Source organism: Propithecus coquereli, unplaced genomic scaffold (assembly GCF_000956105.1).
Source record: "Propithecus coquereli isolate 6110/MARCELLA unplaced genomic scaffold, Pcoq_1.0 Scaffold28, whole genome shotgun sequence".
In the NCBI taxonomy this organism is placed as follows: Eukaryota; Metazoa; Chordata; class Mammalia; order Primates; family Indriidae; genus Propithecus; species Propithecus coquereli.
This window is the reverse complement of record NW_012148396.1, coordinates 2,687,354-2,703,645: the sequence shown is the minus strand read 5'-3', so window position 1 is coordinate 2,703,645 and position 16,292 is coordinate 2,687,354. Positions and strand designations below refer to the sequence as shown.

At 51.5% G+C, this 16,292-nt stretch overlaps 1 protein-coding gene across 1 annotated transcript in view; it reads left to right on the top strand.

Annotated features, from left to right (window-relative positions):
- Positions 1-7,079: 7,079 nt before the first annotated feature.
- NDRG1 (N-myc downstream regulated 1) overlaps positions 7,080-16,292 on the top strand; it is a 42,694-nt gene continuing 33,481 nt past the window's right edge. Inside the window, exons 1-2 of the mRNA XM_012647945.1 lie at positions 7,080-7,170; positions 10,467-10,502. Coding sequence (XP_012503399.1) covers positions 7,108-7,170; positions 10,467-10,502 — 99 coding nt within the window. The 5' untranslated portion in view covers positions 7,080-7,107. The remainder of the gene's footprint in view (positions 7,171-10,466; positions 10,503-16,292) is intronic.

Below are 16,292 nucleotides of genomic sequence, written 5' to 3'. Positions count from 1 at the left end.
TCCTGTTATCGTGGCGAGCATCCGATCTCGGGACAAAGGGTTCTGTATGAAGAATCCATTTCCTCGTCCTCCGCTAACACTAGTTCCATTTGTGTGATTTCAACAAATTATCTCAGACCATCCAGGGCAGCTCACGCCCGTCCCGCAGATTCACAGAATAGCCCTCTGAGGCGACCAGTGTCGTCTGCCTTTGGACTTCAGTTACTTGGCTCATCCCCTCCGAGGGTCATCTTCTCTCTGCCAAGCAAATTCCTCGAGCTGCCAAAGTCCACTGAGAGTCTCCAGGAAGATCCCCGTTGCACTGCAGAAAGGGGTGGGCCATGACTGGATTGCAGACACCTCCCTCTTCCTGCTATTGTGTTTCCGACACTGTTGCTGACCTCCCTGGCGCTGTGCGCAAGGAGAACACGCAGAAGTTCAGTTTCAGCTCTAGCCGGCACCCACGCCCGGGCATGAGTGCACTGTGGCCTATCTGTGAGGGAGGCTGGGTTCGCCTTCTCCTTAGTGACCCCCTTTTTGCTCTTTCAATATCAAGCAATTCATCGATGTCTACTCTGAAAAGCTCTGAGCCTTCGAGGAATTCCTGGTCTGGTTGTCACCTCTGTGTGGCATTTGCACGGTTTTATCGATTTTGATCACTCTGAGACCGCTCCCTTCCCCTAAACTCGGGAAGTTTTGTGAGTCCACCCGTAGCGTTTGCTAGGTTGATTACATAAGAAAAACATTGAGAGTCGAGACTGCCAACTTCCTCACCCTCACCAGAGCCTCGAGTTTCAAAAGGTCCAGAAACAGCAAGAGAGCCCGTGAACTGCTCTGTAGCTTGACTTCGAAACCTCTTTGGCAAAGAAATGGCTGAAGAATGGATCGGCAGGAAGGCAGTCGTACCCAGAGCACGTCCCCCGGCGATTTCCCTTGAGGTTACTGCAGAAATGGAACTGCTTTCTGGAACTTTCTGGGGAAATTGCTCTGCCAAACAGCAGCGGCACACATTGATTTCCCCCCCTTTTAAAATCTATTCTATAAAGAGCCCAGTGTGCTGGAAAGAACACCGGCTTTCATGTGGCTTTGAAACCAGGCGTGTTACGGACGCACAAAATCTGGGCCAGTGGCTGACAGGAACAATCGATGCCAAACTCGTCAACAATCCCCTGGTGTCCCTTTCTCTGCTTCATTAAAGGACTCCAGGAGGCTGTTGTCTGGTCTGCCCTGAGCGAGCTCCACACCTGCACCCACAACAAAGGAGCGAGTTTTCCATCTTTCCCCCAGCGGGGCTCCCCGACATGTGGCCTTTGGGCAGTCACGTGGGCCTTTGTTGCTGAGCCCAGATTGCCCATCTGTAAACTGGGCACAATAATACCTGCTCTCTCCCGGGCACCTCCTTCAGGAGCAAATGAAACCATGCAGTGAGTGGACGCTTTTTCCAAGTGCTGAATTTGCCGTATGGGGAAGTCACTATGGTGGAGAGCTAAAAACAGAGAACTTTCTGGGTGTTGGGAAGGAAGAATAGAAAAGTCCAAGATGTGGATTTTTCCAAAAGTTCAGGCCGACTCCTGGTGACTCAGTGGTAACTGTGCAGGGTGGAGGGAGAAGCTTGTGATTCCCCAGCAGACCCCCACACACCAAAAGCTCCAGGGTCACGTGTAGCCGTCCATAGAACATCGTATGGGGCAGAGGGTGTTGGTAAGGCCTGTATATATTTACGGCAATACCATGTCACTGTCAACTTGCCCCTTTAAGGTTCTACCAGCTTGTTGCTTGCTTTCTTGGAGCAACATCTCTGAGCTTAACATCTCTGAGCCTCAGTTTCCCCATCTGTTAAATGTTGAACATGCTGGTGCCTCCCTCCTAGGGTTGCTGTGAAGCATGAAGGAAGTAGAGTTTAGAGCCCAGTTAGTGTCATTAGAAGTTGCTCTTCTTGCTATTATTGTGGGGTGTCTGTGTAGGGTTTCATTGTTGCCTACCTGTAGCTGCTATTCCTGCAGGGGGTAATTGTGTAACTTCCAGAATAGATCATGGATGTTTCTCTGTGGACACGACTTCCACCCCATGTCCTGGGGAGTTTGCTCAAGAGGGTGTGCAGATGGGTCCCGCTGGGCAGCTTAGGTTAGAGGAGCGACAGAGCTGGGGTGAGGCTCTGGTCTTAGCAGATGGGGGTCTGTGGCTGGGAGAAGGGAGGGCCTTGGTCCAAGGTGCAGGACTAATCCGGCCAGAGTTGGGCCCAGCAGGGCTCTGATAAGATCCTGTGGTCCTTTGTCTTTGTGAAGCACCTTCCTGCCTGGGTTCTTATTTGTCCCAAGTTTGTTATAGACCATGCGATGTCCATAGAACATGCCCTGTGCCTACTTTACAGATGGGGAAACCAAGGCCCAGAGAGGGAATGGCTTGCTCAGAGTCATGTTGCAAGATCCTGGCCAGATCCCCATGTCCTGATCCCTAGGCTGGCGTTCCTACTGCCCCACGGAGCTCTGTGTGTCCTTTCAGCCCCCCAGGGCCTGGTGAGCGATTCTCCAGGAGTCTTGGATTGCGAGATACCTCTGCCCACTGCCGTCTCAAGCCCCAGCGTCATGTTCTTCCCTTCTCGGGGCAGATCCCAGTCTTGGCTTCTCCTGAAACCCATGGCCCAGCTAACTTGTCTCCTGGGTCTGCTGGGCTGGAAACATATTTGCCGAGCCCCTCATGGGCTTCTGTTACTCATTGACTGACGTTGCTAGAAAAGAGGAGAGCCCTGGGGGTGGTGCCTCAGGTCTGATGGCTGGAAACCTCTGTGGCATTTGCTGAACGTCTCCCGCGTGCTCCCCTCCTTGCTGGACCACTCTGGAATAACAGGCTGTAAAACACAGGCTCCTGTCCTCAGATGTCCTGTTGTCTCCAAGGCAACCAGGAAAGGAAAGCACTGTGATGAATTAAGTAGCTGCGTGCCAGGTTTTCTACATGCCATTGTTTAATTGAAGCCACTGCTGTTTGTTGGGAGCAGGAGTCAGCATGCCCATCTGACAGATGAGCAAACTGAGGCAAAGAGGTTTGCTAAATTGTTCAGGATCACAGAGCTAATCGGTGGTGATACCCAAGTTGGACCCGCAAACCTTCTTGCAGCCCCTGGCTCCCTTTCTTCTCCAAATCCCTCCGGGGCAGGCTGGTGGGAAAGAAAGAAGTGGCAACACACGCCCGTCTGGCGGCTGGTGCTATGACCCGGAGCCTTGTTTTTGGTGCTGAGGGGGTTTTAGCAGAGAGAGACCTGTCCCGACCTCATTTCTGTCTAGAGGGGCTTCCTGTGCTTCTTGGAGCACAAAGAGGCCTCAGAGAGGCAGCTGGCAGGCCCCGCGCCAGTGCTGAGGCGGGGCAGGTGGGCTGGGAGTGCACCCGGGTCCCCACTGTGCAGTGTGGCCTTGCCCTGCCCTCCCCCGCCCGCTAGCAGCTTGCTTTGGCCCTTTCCGGAGGGTCCCAACCTTCTGCAACTGGGACTTTCTGAGACGTGGCAGGAGGGCAGGGCCTGGAGCCCAGGGCAGACCCCAAGCCCTGGGAGAGGCTTGGCCCATCCACTTGCCGAGCTGCAGTGTCTTCTGTGACCTTCTGGGAGCCTCACACTCTGGGGGGCGTCTCTTTGAATCCCAGAGGAAAGGCATTTTGAGGAAGAGCGTGGTGAAGAAGGAGGAGTGTGCGTGTTGGACCCGCTCCAGCCCGGCCACTCCTGCTGTGGCTGTCCGGGGAGCTCAGGACACTCACCAGAGCCTTGGCTCAGCCGCCTCCTCAGTGGTGGTGGGGTGTGTGTGTGTGTGTGTGTGTGTGTGTGGGTGTGTGTGTGTGTGTGTGTGTGTGTGTGTGTGTGTGTGATAGATTGAATAAGAATCGTATCCATAGTTTGGAAGGTCTTGTAAAACAAACAAACAATCGTCTGTATCTAACAGACACTCTGGATACCCTTCATATCAGGAACTGCCAAGATCAGCTGTTCCCAGCCTGGGTTGATTTTGCACCCAGGGGACATTTTTGGTTGTCACATCCTGGGGGTGGGTGCTGTGAGCATCTGGTGGGCGGAGGCGGGGGCTGCTGCGGAACCTCCTTCGATGCTCAGCACAGCCCCTGAAACAAAGACTGCGTGAGCCCCAAATGTCAGCAGTGCTGAGTGCGAGACCTCCGTCCTGGAGGTGCAGTGGTCCAGTGCCCTCCAGGGGGACGGGTGGGACTGCCACACAGCGGGGACACAGCCTGGACACAGCCCAATGAGTGAGCCCGAGGGGGGCACCTGGCCCCTCGGGACGGTGAGTTCCGTCAGGGCAGGAGCTGGCTCTGTGTGTTTGTGGCCAAATCCCCAGACCAGCCATGTAGTAAGTCCTCGTCAACATAGCTTGTGTTGTTATTGTTGTACTTGGCTCTGTGTTGGGCACATGAGAACCTAGTGTGGGAAGAAATCTCTGAATAAAGGGGTTTTCAGGTGTTCTGTAAGGGCAGGTCTGGAGACATAGGGTAGGGGTGGCGTTTATCAACACGCAGGCTGCCCCCAGGCCTGCGTGTCCGCCCAGTCCCCACCTCCCCAGACAAGTGCAGGGCTTCCTCTGTTTTGTCCACTCTCCCTGCAGACGTTAGCATCCAGAATGCTTGCTGGGTGGCTCAAAATCAATTGAATCAATTGTTTTGGGGACAATCAAAGATGTCTCCAGACATTGCCAAATGTCACCTGGGAGATAGTTACCCCTAGTCTGGATAAATCCTGTGATGGTCCCCAGTAGCTTCGCCCCTGGGCTTTTCCCTAAGGCCACATGAGGCCCATCCAGCTCCAGAAAGCAGATTGTCAGGTTCTTGCTGTTTCTAGGAGATGCAGGCATTTTCCAACCCACTCTTGGTCTGAGAAGCGAAGCCATAGGAAGGAAAGCACGTGTGGGGTGGGGTAAGGGGTTTCACCAGGTGCACCTGCAGGAAACCACGAGGGCTGAAATTTCTCTATTTTCTGTCCTGAAGGAGGAGGAGGGAGCCCTTGGAGGCTGATACTATATTCTAATCTGATCACAGTTTCTGGAAGGCAAGGAGAACTGACCAAACTGGGCTGAACTACAGCACATGCTGCTTATAAATGTAGAATTGTTTTCAAGGCATTGCACTCGTGTGGTTTAGCGACAGTTTAAAAGTGAATTCAACTACAAGCATGCTATTGAGCTACATTGCTCGTCTATTCAGCAAGTGAGTTGTGGCCTCACTGTGCACCTGGTGTAATGCTGGGAGCTAGAGGAAGACCGGGAACAAGACAGGTTAAGCTGCCTGCTGGGTGGAGCTCACAGGTGGGGCTGAAGAAGGCCTGGTTGAACCCACCCAGTGAGATAGTGAGAGGCCCCCAACTTCACCCTGGGGTCCTCTGCTGAGCAGAGTATGTTAAGAAGCCCCTGTGAAATGTGAAGTGCCTTCACTCTCAGCATGAAGGCTGGTGGTGCCAAGGCCCTGGGTTTCTGGAAGGCTCCCTAGGCTGTGTAGGCGAGGTGTCCCACGGGCCAGGGTCTTGGGACCACGAACCTGCTGAATTAGCAAGACTAACAGACACCAGCTTTTCATGCCTCCTGCCTCCAAGTGGGCAGCTGCCCAGGAATGTTCACAAATATAAAACCGACTTTGTTTTCGGAATGTTCTGGAGCATAGACTGCAAAGGCTGCATAAAGGCATTCTTGTGGGGTTGGTTATCTACTGGGGAAGATCGTGCTGGGGCCCCAGACCACAGCATCCCAGTGGCGAGCAGGACACGCCCACGGAATGCCACGTGTCGGCACGCAGGGTGGATCTGGGAGGCTGCGCCCGCTGGCTAAGCTCTAAAAGGCGTTTCACAAAGGTCTCGTGGGTTCCCGGGTCTTCAGAGGAGCCCTGGGAATTTAGAGCCTTGTGTGCTCTTTGCCATTGCACCCGACGGTCCTTGGGCAGCTTGGGGACCCAGGTCCCTACTCCGAAGGCCGCAGTGGTGCAGACTTCGGTCAGGCTGTTTCTCATGGAGTTTGCCAAGTCAGAAGGTCCGTATCTGTGAACCAGGTGGCTGGCCTGGACTCCTTCCTCTTGGCACTGACTCCTTCTCCCCCAATCTTCTGCTGCTGCCTGGAACAGCCTTATTCTGGGTTCTTCGTGCCCCACCCCAGGTGTTGGCAGGCGTTTAATTTTTCCAACTTGACTATGGATCCCTAAGAATAAATGTTTATACCTGGCTTCTGGATTAAGTTCTGGGAAGTGGGCTCAGTAGCTGGCCCTGCCTTCCCAGGCCTCGCTCCCCACGGAGTCAGTAATGGCGGCATTTGGTATTTCCCACCTTCCTGAACCCTGCTGCAGTCTAGTTTTGCAGCTGTCACTTCCTGGTCCTTCTGCACCTGCCCCGTGTTAGCGCCAATGAGGAGCCCCTCTGGCCCATCCCCTGTTTTGGCCCATGAAGTGCTTTTTGCCTTGAAGGTCTCTTTTCTTTCAGAATCCTACTGAGTGTTTAGTGCCTGTCAGTCTCTTTGGCTTGAGGTTTTCCCTGTCCTTGGTCCCTCTTCCCTTTCGACAGCTAGCTGAGAGTCCTGCACAGAGGCAGATGTGAGGTGTGCGTACGTGCGCACGTGTGTGTGTGTGTGTGTGTGTGTGTGTGTGTGTGTTGCCGGCCTTCTGATGAGGCTAACTCTGAAGGTGAGGCTCGTACCATGCCTGTACATAGTGAGCATCCTGTGACCTTTTGTTCCCTTTTGTTTGTTAGCCTGGGGCTGCTGGGATCAGCAGTGCAAGTCCCTTTCCATTAAATGCAGTGAGAAGTGTCATGGGCATGGCACATGGGCCTGGGCTTGACATGGGGACCTGTTTGTGAGTCCTTCCTGACCTATCAGTTTCTTTGGGAAGGCAGGTGTGTCTTTGAGCCTCAGTTTCCTCTCCCAGGAAATATACCACCCCTAGACCCCAGTGGGGAGACTGGGATGGGGCCGGTACGAGGGGCGTCCTTGTCACCTGTAATGCACGGTGCAGGAGGTAAGAGCTGCTGAGCAGAGTGAAGATCCAGCCTTTTTGGCATTTCTTTCCCTGGCCCTGTATTTGCTTCCATCGGGAAACTTCTCAGCAGGAAGTGCTGACCTCTTGGCCTTTGTCTTCTTGCAGGCAGGTGACAGCAGGAACATGTCTCGGGAGCTGCAGGATGTGGACCTCGCCGAGGTGAAGCCTTTGGTAGAGAAAGGGGAGGTGAGTAGAGATGTTTCTAGCACCCTTCATCACATGTGCATGTGTACACATATAGGCACACACATAGGCACATGTGCACACAGCACACCCATATGCTTGTGCGCACATACATGCACACATAGGAATGCACACAAGGCATGTATACACAGCATGCACACACATGAACGTGCTACACACATGTACACAGCATGCATGGACACATGCACACATGTGCACACATGTGTCCACTGCTTCCTTGAAAGCAAAGGAGTGAGAGGCACCACTTCGAGCCCCAGTTGGCCACTGATTGCTATGGCATCATGGGCCAGGCCCCTTGCCCCTCTCTCTGGGCCTTTGTACCCAATAGCTCACTGCTCTCATTTGTAAAGTGAGGACATCAAACCAGAAGGTCTCTAAGTGCCTCCATCTCTGATATCCTGTGGTTCTAGAACATGCAATTTGGAACCCAGTTGCCCCTGGGGTCTGCCTGCCCCACAGCCTCATGGTTAAAAGCTACATACTCTGGGGCCACACTGCCTGGGTTAAATTCTGGCTGTGACGCTTTGCAGCTTGGTGTCCACTAGCAAATCCTTCAGCCTTTTCATGTTCTAGTTCCTCATCTGTAAAAGGCTGACACTAGGACTTACTTCATGGGGCCAAGTGAGGGTGGAGCGAGTTAATTCACATGGAGCAGTTAGAACGTTGTCTCTCTAAAATTACTATTATTATCTTTTTGGTCAAACCTCTTCTGTTAGCAGAGGTCCCTTCCTGGGATGGCAGGGTCCGTCCTGGGCCGATCGTTCAGGCGACAGATGAGCTTTTACATTCGTGCAGCTGACATTGTGTTTTTAAAACGTGTTCACATCCCGATTCTCACTGAGCCTCACAGCTGCCTGCAAAGATGCATCTTTTTAAAAATGTGGAAGCTCAGGCTCAAAAAGGAAGTTACTCCAAGGCCAACTAAATGCTTTGAAAAATAATAGTTAGCCTGCGTGGAATACATCCTCGGTGCCTGCTTCTCAGCTAACCATATTTCAACCGTGGTCGGTCTAGGTACTGGGTTCTGTGGTTGTCCCCATTTTATAGAAAAGGAAGACTGACTCTCAGGGAGGTTACTTTGCCCTTGGTCACTTAGTTACAAAGTATGGGTCATGGACTTGAACCCAGGCCAGCTGACTTTGGCGAATAGACTCTTCATTTAATTTCTTTATGACTCTACACGTGGCTGTTCTGTTTTAGGCTCAGAATTTCATGGACTTTTTATTACAAATGTGTAAGGCAACTACCTCTATTCCCATTTTGCAGATAGAGAAACTTGTCTCAGATGGGAAGGGAATTGCCCAAGTTCATTCACATAGTTGGCACAACTAAGATTAGGAACCAAGCCTGGGGAAGCTGCGGAACCCTTGCTTATCTATCGCTCTGTGCTAGGATTCTGCAAAGGGCTGGACAGTAAATGTCTTAGGCTTTATCGACCATGCAGCCTCTGTCATAACTATTGAACTTTGCCATTATAGGATGAAAGCAGTGTGGGCAATATGTGGAATGTGATTGCTATGTTCCAATAAAACTTTATTTACAAAAACAGGTGGCGGTCCCTGGTCTACCAACCCTTACTACACATCATGCAGGCTCTAAATCCATTTCCTTTTCACTGTGGGTCTGGGACACAGTCTTAAATAACAATTAAACAAACAAAAACTCCTAGGTGGCACAAATACATATCAACATAGTCTTAGCTCCCCCTTTAGAAAATCCCTATAGAAATAGTATATCACACTTTGCTTTTTCACTTAACATTTCTTGGTGATCTTTCCTGGATCAGTCCATAGTGCACTTACTTTTCTCTTTCCAGCTACACAGGATTCCACCAAATATATTTGCCCAGTGCCCGGTATGTGGACACTTGTGTCTTTCCCAGCCTTTCGCCATTGCGAACGGCGCTGCAGGGCATTTGTGCCCTCACTGATCTTGCATGTATATCATTGCATATGTATACAGGTGCAACCCCAGTGAAAATTCTAAGACGTGGCATCACGGGGTCCAAGGGTAAATGCATTTTAAAAGACATTATTTATTTGTTTCAGTCAGCCCACTGGTATCCTTAGAAAATTTTATTTCTGGAACAGACATCTAAGAGCTTGTCCACTCTGGGTTACATGATAGTCCATCTCTTTGGGGATATTTACCTTTTCTTTCAAGGTTTAGATGGAAATGAATTTCTTCCAATGCTACAGATTAACTCAGCCAAATGTTTTTAGTTAGGCTTGCTGTCGGGAATTTCTTCCTCCTATCTGTCCTCAGGCCGAACAGCCATGTACTCTGGTTGACACTTGGAAGGTTGGGGTTGTACAGAACAGCCTTCTTCAGTCCCTCGTACCAACACACACTCACGTGCACACACACACAGGATGTAGGTGTTAGCCGCCTTTGCTTCCACCTGAATTTACCCAAACTCTCTGATGTTCTTTTCCATAGCCCAGGGGATGTGGAGTTATTTTAACCCCTGCGGCAGATCATCTTGTCTCCCAGCCCCAGTTGGGCAAGGGGGGCTCCATTTTATTTCCCACGCCTCTTTTGCATTTTGCTCTGTGAGCTGTCTTTTTTTCCTGGCAGTAGGATGGGGCTCCATTTTCAGAGAGTATTTGAAATCTCTGGGTCTGAAGGAAAACATACCAGGAATATCTCTTAGAAATGTTGGCCAGCCGAGGCTCCCATTCCTCCTGCTCCAGAGGGGACAAGAACCCCTTCCCTGTCTTGCTGAGCCTGTCCTGCCGTGGACAGCTCTGATGAAAGATGGAATTTAGGCTGAAATTCAGATTTTTTAGGTTGAGGGAAATGCTTAAAGGTCTTTACTCTTCTCTTCCACTCACAAGAGATTGGATTTTAATCCAGAATCCACAGCTGTGGATGATGATGGCAGCTGTGGAAAAAATGTAAGGAGGACCATGACATGGTCAGGTTTGAGTTTAAAAGTATAGCACTGGCTGGAGCGGAGACAGGGAGACCAGTTAATAGCTGGTTATAGTCCTGTATCTCTCAAGCTTGTGGTCAGCTTAGACCTTCAGATTTTTATTTACCAAGACTATCTTCAAAAAGGAACACAGCTAATGCTAATGTGTCTCCTTTTTTTTTTTTTTTAATTGGACTGCTATTCTTTGAGATGAAAAGGAAAGTCTCTCTTTGGAATTAGGGGGGCCCCACAGAGGAGGGAGAGAAGATACAGGTTCAGGGTGTAGAGAGGCCCACGTGTTCCAACATTATTTCCCCAACTGAGGAAACTCACGAAACTGACCATCTCTCTTGTCTCTCCACAGACCATCACCGGCCTCCTGCAAGAGTTTGATGTTCAGGCAAGTACAGGTTGTGGCTACCCCCCTCCCCCTCTCTGTTCTCTCCCCCATCTTCTCTCTTTCCTTCCTTCTTTCCATTGGTTCACAATAGATCATTGTTCAAATGCTGGGGGCAAGGGGAGAGAAGGAAGTGGTCTCAGCTAGGTCTCCGTCCCCTGCTGCTGGTCTGAGTGCTGGCCAGAGAGCAGGAGCCAGTCACTTCCCATGAAAGCAGGACAGGGACACAGCCCCCTTCTACCCTAAGAGCTGGCCAGAACTGTGGGGCCTGTTGGGGGAATGCGGCAAGATGCTGCATGGGCTTGGGGCCCCGTGAGGAGCAGGGACAGAAGCAAAGGCTCGATGTTCTTGCCTCTGCTTGGGAAAGTGTAACCAGCCTCCCCTGTGGTTTACTGGCCCAGGACTGAAGCCTATCCATCCCCGCTTAGGCTTGGCAGGAGCACCAGGGGGGTGCAGCTCAGCTGTGACCAAGAACAAGCTCTCAGGAGAGCGGGCTGGGCCCTCTCAGCCAAGGGCTGGGTCAGAACTCCAGGTCCTGGACTCATCATTCCCAAGTCCAGGTGGGCCCCACACTGTGCTGGCCCTAAGGTGGCAGGGCAGGAAGGCTGAAGGAGCAGAGGGGCACTTTGGACCAGCCAAGGGCTCAACTGCTACCTGCACGAGTGCAGGCGTCCCTGCCTTTGGGCTGTTCCCAGCTCTGCGTCTGACCCCTCTGCTCGCTCCCCGCCCCCCCACCAAAGCTTCACTCCTCCTCTGGAATCTGGATCATGGAGGCTCTGAATGCCACACCCAAGGCGTGTGGCCCTTAGTGCATTTAAACGTCATTATGGCTGTGTCAGGTGTACCCAGAGGCCACCCTGACCTGAAGAGTGCTGTGGAACCATTGGGGTGCATCCAACGTGTTGGTTTCTGTCTGGCCATTTGTCTCCTCTGAGGACAACACATCCCTGCTGTGTAATTGACTTATTGAGAACATACTTACTAAGCCACCTCGGTGGCCCAGGCTCTGGAAACCCAGACAGATGTGTGACACCTTTATACTGCAGGGGACACTCCACTTAACCCTGACAACCCTATAAACTAGAGATCATTGTCTCTATTCTTAAAGCAGAGGAAATTGAGCCTCAAAGCGGTTAGGCATGCCTGGCCCGTGGCTGGCGTGGTGCCCTGTGGGATTCGGCTATAAAAATGTGCTTTTGCAGCTTCCTAGCAAGGTGCATGTGGACCAAGAACAGGAGCCCTGAGCAGAGAGCTAGCAGCCGGTCATTGTGTGCCCGTCACTTGCTTTAGACATCGTGAGGTGCTAAATGCTCCTTGATGTCAGGGGACATCTGGGGCAGTCTGCAGCGACACCTGGGACGGGGAGAGGCAATTTCCATCCCAGGGCTTCATGATTACAAGCATCAGAGCTGGGAGACGCAGGCCCTCCCTGCACCCAGAAGTGGCTTCCTGACTAATCATCCCTGTGTTCATAGTGTCACGGCTGTCCCAGCCTCTCAGTGTGTCTGTGGTGGATGAATTTGGACTAGGGCTGGCTTCTCCCCGTCTTATAAATGAAGAAATTCGGACTTGCAGACAACGAAACTTGCCTAAGGTCAGGTCACTGCTAAGATACCGTGCCACTCTGAAAAAAAAATCTTTTTCTTTTTTTTCGTTTTTAAGAGTCAGCCTGGTGCAGATTGAATTCTAGGTGACCTTTCCAAGCTGCATGCCTTTGAGCAAGTTACTAAACTTTTCTGAGCCTAGGTTATACACCTTCCGTGAAATTCATGTAATAATAATAGTTTAATACTTTTAAGCACTTACTATGTTCTGTGGCACTGTTATTAGCATGCTGTGTTTAATTTAATTTATTTAATTAAATGCACTCATTTGATCTTCATAAAAGCCCTGGGTGGGGGGGTTCCGGTATATTTTTACAGGTGAACACAGCCTTGGGGTCACAAAGCCAATGAGATGGGAGATAGGGCACACACCCACGGCCACTGATTGAGGTCTCCTTCTCCCAAGTCCCTCTCCTGGCTTGTAGGAACCCTCCTCTCCCTTCCCCAGTGATAACTCAGACACCAGCGGAATTGACAGCGGTGCCCACAGCTCAAGAGCAAAGACCACACTCTGCAAGAATGCAGGGTACAGGGTTGGGGGTGGTGTGGAAGTGGTCCTTGAACTCGGAGGACCTCCGCACTCCCAGGGGCTAGAGGAAATGTGAGCAGATCAGAAACACGTTTCTAGGCACACCATCTGCCCTGGGCCTCAGGGTGGGAGTGTCAGGGGAACCGGCCCCTACCCACTCGGCAGGGTGGTCTGGCTGAGCCTACAGCCCCGTTAGAGCTGGAAGCAGCGCTCCCTGGCAGGCTCAGCCCACCCTTGTGCACAGGCACAGGAATAGGTGGGGTGGCTCTTTGGGCCCTCAGGATGTGCTGGGAAGGGGCTCAGGAGAGGACAGCTGGTCACCCTGGCCCTGCCCACCACTGCCCAGCTGTGTCTGGCTTGTTTGGCCCACGGTGACTCAGTCCATCAACTCTGTGCACCTGCTGGGCCATCATAGGGTGGGAGGACATGAAGCTGTCACTTTGTTGGCTGTCTCCAACACGTGGGACACAGATCTTGGTCTTTAAGGAGCGCCTCCTGTGGCCTCCAGTTCTACTTTCTTGTGCCTGTTTAAGAAGAAGAAAGTCAGCATTGGGAAGTGACTCGCCTGAGGTCACCTAGCAGTGGCTGGGGGAGGTGGTGCCAGACCCTGGGTTTTCCCTCCCTCAGCTGTGAGAGCTTCCTCCTCCGCAGACAGGAGCCACTGTAACCTACCCTCTCTGTGGCTGAAACATCAGCTTCTTGCACCTCCCCTGGGGGAGTGGCTTGTTGGAGTCTGGTTGTGTCTTCCTAGGCGGGGTTGGGACTGTCCACCCTCCTCAGGGCGCATTCCAGGGCCAGAAAGAGTGGGATGCGAGCCCCAGGTGTGCCCTTTCCAGACAAGTTGCTTCACCCACTTCAGCCTCAGTTTCCTCCTCTGTGGAATGGTGAAAATACTGCAGTCTCGCTAAGTGCAGCGTGGAGAGGGTGATGACCCAGGACAATGACATGGGGCTTCCCATGTCAGTGCTGGGCCAGATATAACACGCCTCACCTACTAACTATTGTGGGGGTTTTCCCCCAGTGTCTTTTATGGTGGTAAACAATACATAACATAAAATATGCCGCTGTAATCACTTCCAAGTGCACACTTCAGTGGCATTAAGTACATTCACATTGCTGTGCAGCCATCACCACCATCCAACTCTAGAACTCTTTCCATCCTGCGAGACTGAAACTCCGTCCCTTCAAACAACAACTGCTCGTTGCCCTTCTCCTTCCAGCCCCTGGCAGCCACCATTCTACTTTCTGTCTCTGCAAATTTGACTGCTCTACGTGCCCCACATAAGCAGAATCATACAGTATTTGTCTTTTGTGACTGACTTATTTCACTCAGCATAGTGTCCTCAAGGCGCATCCATGTCGTAGCACATGTCATAATTTCCTCCCCTTTTCAGGCTGAACGATAGTCCATTGTAGGTCTACACCACATTTTGCTTCTCCATTCATTCATCGATGGACGCCTGGGTTGCTTCCATCTCTGGGCTATTGTCCCTAATGCTGCTGTGCGAACAGGTGTACAAAGGTTTCTTTGAGACCCTGCTTTCAGTTCTTTAGGGCATATACTCCTGGATCTTATGGTTATTGTGTATATTTAAAATCTTGGTTATCAATTCTGGGAAACCTAGAAAGCATAGTTTTATCTGTCCCCTGTCAAGATAACTCCTCACTTTTGTGTCTCTCTTGAAAGTTCTCAAAGCACTTTTGTCTGTTTCTGTCAGGCCACGGGTAGCTGACAGAGCAGAGAACAGGAGTTCTGGCTCCTGCTGCTGGTGCAGGCCAACCTAAAAGTTACTCAGGCTCAGTGGGCAAAGGAGTTGCACCCTTAGGATGTCATTCAAGTGGGGACCACACAGAGAAGCCTGTGGAAGGAGTGTGGCAGGGGTTAGGATAAGGTTTCCTAATACTGCATGCCAGGCCTGGGCCGAGCCCTCTCGGCTAATCCCCAGAGTTGTCCTGGGAGATTGGGGTATTTTTCCCTATTTTACATTCCTTTGTTCCTTTAACAAATGCCCACTTTGTGCCTGGTACTGGTTTAGGTGCTGAGGATACAGTGGTGAGTGTGACAGGCAGTGACCCTTGTTTCCAGGAACTTAAGTTCTGGCCGAACATGCGCCAGGAGTCATCTGAGTGTGTCAAACATTGTGCTCATCTAATGCTCATAGCAATCCTGTCCCCATTTTACAGAGGGAGAACCTCAAGCACAGAGAGGGTAAGTAGCTTGCTTACCCTCTCACAGAGGTCACAGGGCAGGGAAGGAATAGGGCTAGAGTTGGAACTCAAGCCATGTGCTTCCAGAGTGCGTATTTAAACCACTCCTCTGACTCCCTAGGAGGGCAGATACAAACATATAAACAAGCAGCTGTGACAATTCCAGCTTTGACGATAATAGTGAAGGGAGATATGAAGCTGGGTGATGGGACAGGGCATGGCTGAGGCGTGTCTTAGGCTGAGGGGTCAGGGAAGGCTTTCTGAGGAGATGACATCGCACTGAGACCTGAAGGAGAGATGGAGCCAGTCGTGCGGCTTGTAGAAGATTTGGGGGGCTAGATCATTCCAGGCAGAGGCAGCAGCACATGCAAAGCGCCCCCAGCCTGGATTGTGAACTTTACAAGGGCAAAGGTGCGTTATTCTTGTAAGCTGTGCGTGGGTTGCGGGCTCAATCTTACCAAGGAATCGCAGTATCTGAGCTGAATCCGAGTGTTGCATGATGCATTGTCAAGGTTCTTACCAGAAATTAACTGTGTTAATTTGGATTTGGCTCCCAGCTCCGGTTGACTCATGATATTTATGGAAGTTTCCCTCAGATCTTCGGCAGTCTCCAAAAGCTTGGGTGTGGAGTCACTGGAGGATTTCCTTCCCAAAGTGCAATGCAGTGCGACAACCGATGCGCCCTGCGCCCTCACGGGTTACTGTTCACAGGGCCCGTAGCTGAGGATGACAGAGCTTTGGCTGAGGGTGGCTGCAGGGCGTGCCCCCCCAAGGACTGGCCAGCACACTGTGTTCTCAGATTCACGTGGGGGCTCCAGCAAAGAGACAGTCACCTGCCTGGCGTGGACCTCAGTGTGCTCTCGGTGATGAGGGGCTCCCGTGCACTACTGTGGAGTCTGTAGTAGTGAGCATGGCCACTACTTTCCCATGGCCAGCAGCAGTGATGTGGGCGGCATCGAGCCCAGCGCTGCCTGGCGCAGACCAGTGCAGCCCAGCCACGGTGCGTTACTGCAGTCCTCAATCTGGAGAGACCTATATTCGGCTTCACCTTTGCAATTCCCATTTTTTTAAAAAATCTGGCCAGGCAAATCATCTAAACAACACTTCATTGGGTTTATGATTAACCCATTGAGGGCGAGCTGCTGTCGGGCTTGAGAATCGATGTACCTTCGTGGCAAACCATTGTTACCTCTTCCTGTCGTTGGATTCCGAGCCATCTGGCCAGGTCTCTGGGAGTCGAGTCTGAGGAGTCTGAGCTGTTCTGCTGTGTGTATCTGAAAGCTGCCAATGTTATTTCTTGAAAAGTAATTAGTGCTTCAGCATTTTGACTAACACAGGCAGATGTCCCCTTCCTTTCCCAATGTACTCAAGAATTTAAGTTTTTAATTTTTTTTTTTTTTTTTCATGAATCAAAACACGTGCACTGCTCCCAGAGCTGAGCATTGCTGGGGC